Below are 10,557 nucleotides of genomic sequence, written 5' to 3'. Positions count from 1 at the left end.
CTAAGAATCGATTATACTTTCTTCATTCATTCCTAAGGGTTTACCTGAGGAACTGGCACACAGTCCATTTGCTACCACGGTTTATACAATAAGTACTACGTCGCATAGTCACCAGGTCTTACACAATAGGCACTACGTCTCATAGTCACCTGGGTTCATATAATTGGCACTACGTCTCATAGTCACCAGGGCTTACACAATAGGCACTACGTCTCATAGTCACTAGGGTTTACACAATAGGCACTACGTCTCATAGTCACCTGGGTTCATACAATTGGCACTACGTCTCATAGTCACCTGGGTTTACACAAAAGGCACGAAGTCACATTGTCACCAAGGCTTACTCAATAGGCACGAAGTCGCATCGTCACCGACTATTCCATCTACCCATGTTCTACCCAACATATTTGTAGATATAAATACAAACACAATTTAAATCATTTAACACTCGTATAAAAACATCAATTCCAAATCCATCTCAAATAGATAATTAATCTATAACACATAGCACGTATTTCATAGCTAATACTTTATATTTATGTATTAGAAGAAAGTAACTATGCACTTACGCATATAAACAACAATATATATAAATATACACATAACACGTATTTCATAAAATACTTCATATTTATGTGTAAGATGAAAGTGACTATACACTCACTTGATCAGAAGATGATCTGACAGCACTACGTCTTGCAGAAGTAGTGTCTCTTCGTAGATCTGGAAGATCTTCACAAAAACCGGCTCCTCGCGGGCAAGGCTTCGGCTCAGGAATAACGCTCTTCGGGATTCTCGGGGCTTCGGATCTCGCTTCGGGGCTCGGGAATGATACCGGGGCTTCGGGATATGATTGGCATGCAAATCGAGGCAAAACTTAGAGAGAGGGAAGAGTTTAAACAAGAGAAAATGGCTGATTTCGAGTTCTATTTATAGGCTGAGGGTCTGGGATTACGCGGGGCGTAATCTCAAATTACGCAGGGTGTACTCAGTACGCGGGGCGTACTTTGACGTCACTGCATGCGTCGATCTGTGGCACTCGAGTATTGGTCAAACAAGTTGCATCCGACTGAGTACGCGGGGCGTACTCAATTACGCGGGGCATAATTGACTCGTCGAACTTCTAAATTGCGTAACTTTCGCATACGAGCTCCGTTTTTGACGTTCTTTATATCCACGCGAAGGTCAGACCATACTCTACAACTTTCATTTAGACTCCGTCGGCTAATTTTGACTTTTATTTTTATTATTTATTTTTAGAAGGCCGGGACAGAAAAACTTCGTTATAAATTCATAACTTCTTCGTCTGACGTCCGTTCTCGCCTAACTTTTCATCGTTTCGCTACTAACAACGAGATATTCGATTCTCATTTAGATTGTTTCGGCTAAAAACCGCTCGATCTCAAATCGAGTATTTGGGCTGCATACTGCTAAGTCAAAACTTAGAAAAATCATAACTTCCTCATACGAAGTCAGATTTGGGCGTTCCTTTTATGCACGCTCTCGGTTTAACGAAATCTACGACTTTCGTTTAGATCGTTAAGGCTAAATATCGCTCTATCTTAAATTCATATTTTACGTCACTCGACGTCGTGCCGGTTCTGTCGCGAAACTTCGACAGGTCATAACTTCTTCGTTATAACTCAGATTTTGGCGTTCTTTATATGCACGGAAACCTTGTGACATATACTACAACTTGGTTAAGGTTAATCCTTCTAAATAATCTTCCATCAAAAAGTCATTTTGATGCTTATCGTCTCTAAATCGACTAGCCCTGATCTACGGGCGTTACAAATAACTCCTGAAGTTGCATCATCATCTCCTTCATCTCCATCGGTGCTAATCGATAAGGTGCTTTTGCTATTGGCGTCGTCCCTGGTAACAAGTCTATTATAAACTCCACTTGTCTATCAGGCGGTAATCCGAGAAGATCTTTGGGAAATACTTCCGGAAAATCACATACGACTGGAATGCTCTGCATCGCCTTTTTCTCCTTCTTAGCATCTATCACAAATGCTAGATACGATGTACATCCTTTGGCCAAACACTTTCTGGCTTTCATCAATGAAATGATTCCAGAATTTACTCTGCGTTTATCTCCATACACCATAAACGACTCTTTCCCAGTCGGGTTTACCTTGACTATCTTTTTCTTGCATAATATCTCGGCGTCATTGGCACTAAGCCAATCCATTCCAGGCACGATGTCGAAACCGTTTAGTCCAATAGGCAATAATTCCTCGTGGAACTTATTCCCATTCAAGTCAATTAAGATGTTTTTCATACGATGGCTAACAGGTACAAACTTGCCATTAGCAACTTCGACTAATAAGGCATTATCTAGTCTATCAACAGGCAAAACTAGTTTCCTACCAAATTCATGCGAAATAAAGGAGTAGTTGGCTCCAGCATCAAATAAAATTTGGGCAGACAATGTGTTTACGAGAAAGGTACCTAAAGCGACATCAACTTTATCTTTAGCAGCTTCCAGTGTCATCTGGAATGCTCTCGCCTTCGGCTTTGACGGAATGTTGGGTCTAATTGCCTCCTTCTTCTTCGGGCAGTCCCTCGACATGTGTCCTTCCTCACCACAAACATAGCAAACTTTCTTGGTGAGGGTGCATTCATTGGCATAGTGCCCTGGCTTTCCACATTTGTAGCATGTGGCCACTACCTCACATTTTCCATGATGCTTCTTCTTACATTTGTCACACCACTTGGCTTCGCCTCCACCTCCCCTTGAACCATACTTCAAGAACTTGTTTTTCTTGTTGGGCCCTGAAGTTCCATAGAACTTCCTCTTTTCACCAACCTCTATCCTCTCTAGACCCTTTTCCATCTGCTGGGCCTCCACATTCTTAGCTGCTCGAACAATTGTTTTCAAAGTAGTTTCCATCTTGACTGTCGGACCAAAGTCGGCAGACAGTCCATTAGCAAACCTCTCAATCTTGGAGAGTTCCGTTGGCACTAGGTACGAAAATAACTTCATTTTCTCAGTGAATGCAGTAGCATAGTCACCTATGCTCATCCTCCCCTTCTTTAAGTTTTGGAACTTAATGTTCATATCAATCAGATCTATCTATGAACAATATTGCACCCTTAATTGTTCCAAGAACTCTTCCCATGACATTTTCAGGGCTTCTCCTCGTGGCATAGTATCTGCCAGCAACTTGCACCAACTCAAGACTCCAGTCTTTAGTTGTCTAACTGCAAAGACAGTCTTTTGTTTGTTGCTACAGTTGCAACTTTCAAATACCATCTCCATTTCGGAGATCCAATCCATAATCTCAAAATGATTCGGGCTTCCATAAAGACTTAGCGGCTTGGCGCCCAAGAAGTTCTTGTACATTCGCCCATCCTTGTTGTTTCTCCCTTCTGGATCGTTCCTTCGTTCTCCTTGAGTCCCAACTTGACTCATAATGCGACTATTGTTTCCTTCCTCCGATTTCTCGGGAATCAATTCAGGTTCCTCAATAGGTATGATAGGTTTGTCCTTATTATCATGCAACATTTGTTGCATCTCATACCTTTGTTCGGCTAACATAGCCAGAATCATGGCTTGCACCCCAGCCATTGTTATTGGTTCTGGTGTTGCTGCTACAACAGGTGCTTGCTCAATCACTAGCGGTTGATTCCTGTTTTCATCCGCGTTTCCAACGCCACTCCTTGTTCTTACCATTTTTGATCTACACACCGAATAAGGTGAAATTAGATCCTCATTCACGATAGATATTCAAATCATCCTTATTACTCCGAAACGTTTACATGTTAGTTTTAATACCGTGGACATACGCTTAGAATCCTACACACATAGGGGTGCAAACGAGCCGAGCCGAGCCCGAGCCTGGTTAAGCTCGACTCGGGCTCATTTAAGTTATATGAGGCTCGATACGAGCTTCTTGTACTGAGCTCGGCTCGAGCTCGTAAATAATTATGCAAGCTCGACTCGGGCTCGGGCTCGGCTCGTTTTTTGTCTGACGTGCCTAAATAAGCTTAAGCTCGGCTCGAGCTCGTTAAGAAACTCATTTACTAATACCCTAAATCCCTAATCCCCAAATATGTTTTTATTTTAATATATAAAAATAATAATAAAATATATAATATAAAGGCTCGTTTAGGCTCACGAGCCTAATCGAGCTTAATGACATAGGCTTGAGCTCGAGCTCGTTTAATAAACGAGCTTAATATTAAGCTCGAGTTCGGCTCGGGCTCGTTTAAAATCGGTTTCGAGTCCAACTTTTAACGATCCGATCCCGAGTAGCTTGGCTCGTTTTCACCCCTATACACAAATAAAGTTTCCAGATCCGGTCGGCAACAGACCATAGATCCGAACAAATAATATCATATATGGCAACATATAACATTTAGCACATAAAAACATTTTAGGCAACTTTCCTAAAATAAACTAGTGCTCGTGTCTAAAATTTAACAGACACACATCTCACATTCTCCACTTAGCATTCTAAGTTTAAGTCTAAAATCCTACAAATTCCTAGTTCGCCTAAACTAATGCTCTGATACCAACTGTGACATCCCCAAAAGCTCGCCCAGAAAAGACCGATTTCATTTATGCTTTTTAAAATAATTTCAGAGTAAATTCTTTTGATTTAAAAGAGTTGCGGAAATTGTTCCCAAAACAAAATATGATAAGATAATATTTATCAAAGCATTTCATCAAGAGATGCATTTTCATTATATAATCAAAACTCGGGATGTCATGTTCCGATACAGACCATAAAGCATAAACGATAACATTACAAGTCATTCAACAAATATATACATATACAGACTTGTAAACAAAACAACTCGATGATTCATCCATCTTATGCCCTTGCGCCACTTCCTGTAATACAAATAAAACTGAGTGGGTCAGGCTTGGGAGCCTGGTGGGCATATAGGGTTTTCAACCCACAATAAATAATTATATTTAATTTCCCCAACCAACAATAACCCGATTACCCATTCCCGTTATCCTCACTTTACGTCCCTAAAACAACATCTATCTCAAGGGACTTAATCTAGGATTTTCATCGGGACAGACATTACTGCTAAGGGGTTTCCTCAACAATAGATATCCTAAAGGCAACCATGAGGGGGATAAAGTACACCGGTGAACACATCATTCACAACACCTATAGGTTATGAACCTGCTAGCGTTCCACAAGACTGTCTAGAAAGAGTCTGTGGTCGTTATCCATACTCCGCTGAATAACTAGATCAACAACAACAACATCGAGGCCTTTCATCTGTTTATCACACACCAACTATCTACCCATGTTCTACCCAACATATTAGTAGATAGAAATATATATTTTTATACATAGTTTAAAACCTGTATAGCATTCTCATTCAATACATATACCACATAACAGATGAGGCACACCCACATAACACGTATTTCATAGAGAATAAATCATATTTATGAGATAGAAGAAAGTGAATATACATTCACACACATAACAACAAAAATTATACACATAACACGTATTTCGTATAAAATACTTCATAATTATGTGTTAGAAGAAAGTAACTACACACTCACTTGATCAGAAGATGATCGGACAACACTACGACTTGCAGAAGTAGTATTCTTCAGTAGATCTGGAAGATCTTCACAAAAACCGGGCTTCTCGCAAGCAGAGCTTCCGCTCGGGAATTGCACTTCTCAGAATCTTCGGGGCTTCGGAACTTGCTTCGGGGCTCGGGATTGATACCAGGGCTTCGGGATAATTCTGGCATGCAAAACGATGCAAAACGGGAGAAAGATAATAGAATTTGGCAAATGGAGTCGGCTGCCCTCGCAACCCTTTTATAGGAGGTTGAGGCCTCGCAGTACGCTGGGCGTACTACCTTACGTGGGGTGTACGCCTCGGTTCGTCATTGCATGCGTCATTGGAGCACTCGAGTCTGAGGCGGTGCATGCATCGGGGTACGCTGGGCATAGTTCGGATTGGATCGATGACTCCCCCTTCCTTCGGATAATATCGGAATTTAATAATTAAATTTTAATTTTAATTATTTAATAAACTTCGAAAATTCATATCTTCTTCATACGAACTCCGTTTTCGACGTTCTTTATATCCACGCGTAGGTGAGACTACGCTCTACAACTTTCGTTTAGACTTCGTCGGCTAATTTTGAGTTTATTTTTATTATTTATTTTTAGTAGGCCGGGACAAGAAAACTCCGTTATAAATTCATAACTTCTTCATCCGGTGTCCATTTTCGTCTGTCTTTTCACCAATGCGCTGCTATCAACGAGATATTCGATTCTCGTTTAGATTGTTTCAACCAACAATCACTCGATCTCGAATAGAGTATTCGAACTGCATACTGCTAAGTCGAAACTTCAGAAAATCATAACTTCCTCATACGAAGTCAGATCTGGGTGTTCTTTTTATGCACGCTCTCGGTTTAACGAACTCTACGACATTCATTTAGATCACTAGGGCTAAATATCACTCTAACGTAAATTTCACTTTTTACGTCATTTAGAGTTGCCGGTTCTGTCGCGAAATTTCGACAGGTCATAATTTCTTCGTTATAACTCGGATTTCGACATTCTCTATATATTCGGAAACCTCATTTCAACTACTACAACATTATCCATAGATATCGAGCTTATCTAAGATTTTATTCTGACGCTTATTTTTATTCTTAATTACATTAAGACACACAATTAAGCATAAAACACATAATACTCAAATAATACGCTTTTATTATTTCAAAACGGGTTACAAAGGTTAACCTAGACTATTATATCAACATTAATGACAAGCCCAGAAACACAGGCGTTACAAAAACCGTGACGTGAAACGACTATCACAATTTGATACAATCGCATGTATTACCGAAACGCGTCACGAGCCTTTTAAATGAAGTAAAATACCATTTCAAGAAATTTGGCCAACCTATGATCGCATGGGCACAACCTGTGATCGTATGTTTGATTTTTCACTCCCGGATGAATTATTGGCACAATAAAACCTCGAAGACAATCTGCGACCAAAGTTACGATCGCATAAAGGCCATATGCGATCGCGTGGACCATATTTGCGATCACATGTTTTGCCTATGATGTCCGAAATTTCATCTACTTTTTCGTATCATTTTGAATCACATCAATCGAAGTTACGATTCATGAGATATGGTCAAAATACTAACAGGGGATCAAAGTTGCCAACAATATCCTTTAACTTAAGATTTCAGATTCTATATTCGTGTGAACAATTCGATTGAATGTTTCTTGACCAAAGAATCTTGCAAGAATTCCTCATAATCGGTCGTAAGTCTCAAGCTCCAAACATGCATCCAGCTGCTCCCAAAGCACTACTCCACTTGAACTATCTGAAATTGGCATAAAAACGTGAGTAGTACAGGAATTCTAACGAGTTACATGAGCTGGACATTATTTAAATAAATGACATGCAAATGTACAAAAATATGATGCTAAAATGATAATAAAAACTACCCTATAAGATGCAAAAAAATGACATCTAAGAGTGGGACACTAGGTTTTGTTGCGTCCTTCTTCTTCGGTCAGTCTTTCGAAATGTGTCCTTCCTCATGACACTCATAGCACACCCTTTTGCTGGCGGTGCACTCGTTAGCGTAATGCCCTGTCTTCCCACACTTGTAGCAGGTCACCTCCTTGATACACTTCCCGAAGTGTTTCTTTTTACACTTCTCGCACCACTTTGCTTCGTTTCTTCCTTTAGACTTCCTTAAACCTGACTTGTTCTTCTTGTTACTACTTGCAAATCCCTCAAACTTCCTCCAACCTCAAACTTGATGGCGGCTCTCCCCTTGATCATATCCTCAACATACATGACAACCCAGATAGCTGCCTCCAGTGTAGGTGCCTGGCGAACTAGCACAACGTACTCCCATGGAAGTCACTTCGCATACTTATCAATTTTCATCAACTCGTTCGGAACGATGTGCAAATCAAACTCCATTTTGTCAGTGAAGGTATTAGTGTATTCATCAATGGACATACTTCCATTTTTCAATGTCAGTAATTGGTTCTCTAGCTCAAGCAGATTATGGGTACGTGCGGACGGTAGTATGGGCCCGTACTACTGGAAGCATAGGACCCGTACGCATAGCAGGGAAGTCAAACCCCTAGGGTTTCCTTATTGGAACAGCTCATATGGTATGAATGGTGCTTTATCTGATAGTTTATGGTTTATTTCAATATGGTGTTCGCAAGGGGATCCAAATCAGAAGCAGGAGTGAGTGGCCATGATAGGCCAGGGTTGACTGAGGACCAGGTTAGAGAGATGATTCATGCTGGGGTTGTTTCTATTGTCCGGAGGCAGATACCAGAGTTGTTTGGGTCTATCAAGACTGCCATGATGAAGTTCTTTGATGACCGATACACTGCACTTTCAGAGGCTGCTGCTGCTGCAGCTACCACTGCCGTCGTTGATGTGGGGATTGGGGGGGAGCCTTCCAGTATCGGGACTTCGACAAATACAAGGCCCTCCAGTGTTTGATGAGGCTCTGGATCTGATCATTTCCATGAAGTGGCTATCTAATGTTGAATGATGTTTTTTTTTACTTGATACTGCCCAACTGACCAGAATGAACGAATAATTACTAGAGATTGGTCCCTGATGTTTGATGGGGTTTGGGCTCCTTTTAATTTCTCACTTAATAATTCTACATTAATAAACTATAATAAAACTATAAACATATTAAATTGAAAATAATACATAGTTATATTTACGAATAATTGGTGATTAAAGGCATTGAAATGATATGCCGGAATATAAGTATTTATTACGAGTCATATTAATTTAATTTTTATTCTATTAATTGTATAACATTTCAACTTGAGTAATAATACTACATACATATTCATCATATCATATGATGCTAATAATATTATATGCTAGTTTTTAAAGTCATTCTGTACAATTATGCAAAAATGAAGAAAAAGAAAATAACTTTGGTCGGGTTAGCAAAACATGATGCCTTATTTTTCTTTTAAGACTACAATCCAACGGCCTAGATTCGTCATCAAGTTCCTGAAATATCATTGGTTAATACGGACCTCACACGGATTGCCATCATGTATAATTTACTAGCGGCCAAACTGAAACCCAAATCCCCCAAATCATTTCACAATTTGAAATTTTGCCGCTTATTCCCCCAAATCCGTGTAGTATAAAATTCCCAAAAATCCTTCATCCTAGATCCACATCTTACACAACAATCGTTTCAGAGCTTCGTTAATTTTCACCTTTCACCAATCTTTTTTTACCTTCCAATGGCTCGTACCAAGCAGACAGCAAGGAAATCCACCGGAGGAAAGGCTCCAAGGAAGCAGTTGGCCACCAAGGCGGCAAGGAAGTCAGCTCCGGCCACCGGCGGAGTGAAGAAGCCACACAGATTCAGGCCTGGAACAGTCGCACTGAGAGAGATCAGGAAGTATCAGAAGAGCACCGAACTTTTGATCAGGAAGCTTCCATTCCAGAGACTTGTGAGGGAAATCGCTCAAGATTTCAAGACCGATCTTCGTTTCCAAAGCTCCGCCGTGGCTGCTCTACAGGAGGCTTCCGAAGCTTACCTTGTCGGGCTCTTTGAAGACACAAATTTGTGTGCGATTCATGCTAAAAGAGTCACCATCATGCCTAAGGATATGCAGCTCGCTCGTAGGATTCGTGGTGAGAGGGCTTAGATTTTGATTTCCAAAATTAACATGTAGATCTTGATTAGTTTGGTTTGTTTCTTTGCGTTTTGTTTAATCTAGTTATATTGAATGGAAATTACATTTTGGTGCTCATAAATGTCGTATTTGAATTGCATTGGTATCCAGTTTGTTCTTTTCTTTTCTTCCGGATAACATTGCATTTGGAATAATGTATTTAACAACATATTTGTGGCAATCGTGATTTATTTGCAAACTTGATTTTTTTTATTTATGTGTCTGCCTTCTTCCAAAAAAGAAATTCTATAATCATTTTGGAGTTATGTGTTTGTTTCTTATGGAATTTTCTCCTGTTAGATTAGGAAATAGCCTCTTCCTTTGTACATATGAATGATTTCTCCTTCCTGGCAAAGATCTGACAGATCCCCAGAAGCAAGTATGACACTCAAATTTGTGATCAAATCCGTGTGAATTCTGCGATTTTCTAATTTTGCAAACACCACATTTAAGCTAGGCTATTGCATCATCGTCCTACAAAACTAATCGTCAACATCTTGTTGCACACACAACAATTCATTCAATGCATTATATAAATTAAAGTTTGTGTATTGATTCCCTGTAAAAACGATCATGTTCATGTAATATAGATCCTCAAAAACCATGCCTTTGAATCCTTTATACCATCACAGGTGACATTTCTAGCTAGTGGTTGCTTATCCCCAACAGAAGCTGCAATCTTTCTCTCGATCACCTATTTCCTAAATCTCTCAAATAAAATTGGTTATTGCATTGATTAAAGTTCTCATAATGAATTAACTTGCTCATGCATGTCTATATTACTTGGACTGCATTCGCAACTTGGGTTTGAACCAAAACTACTTTCCTTGTCATCACCATAACCC

The 10,557-nt window shown here is 39.9% G+C and overlaps 1 protein-coding gene across 1 annotated transcript; it reads left to right on the top strand.

Moving 5' to 3' along the window:
* The first annotated feature begins 9,192 nt into the window (after positions 1 to 9,192).
* Positions 9,193 to 9,794, top strand: LOC145058999 (histone H3.2). The gene has a single exon (XM_079006868.1). The coding sequence runs from the start codon at positions 9,275 to 9,277 to the stop codon at positions 9,683 to 9,685; it is 411 nt and encodes a 136-aa protein (XP_078862994.1). The 5' UTR covers positions 9,193 to 9,274; the 3' UTR covers positions 9,686 to 9,794.
* The last annotated feature ends 763 nt before the right edge of the window (positions 9,795 to 10,557 follow it).

The sequence above is a fragment of the Lactuca serriola genome, chromosome 6 (genome assembly GCF_051521515.1).
Source record: "Lactuca serriola cultivar US96UC23 chromosome 6, Lser_US96UC23_V15, whole genome shotgun sequence".
Lineage (NCBI taxonomy): Eukaryota > Viridiplantae > Streptophyta > Magnoliopsida > Asterales > Asteraceae > Lactuca > Lactuca serriola.
This window is presented reverse-complemented; position numbering and strand designations above follow the sequence as displayed.

What these genes read in the sequence shown, in the direction of transcription:
- LOC145058999 (XM_079006868.1), top strand. Translation starts at nt 9,275, where the DNA reads ATGGCTCGTACCAAGCAGACAGCAAGGAAATCCACCGGAGGAAAGGCT.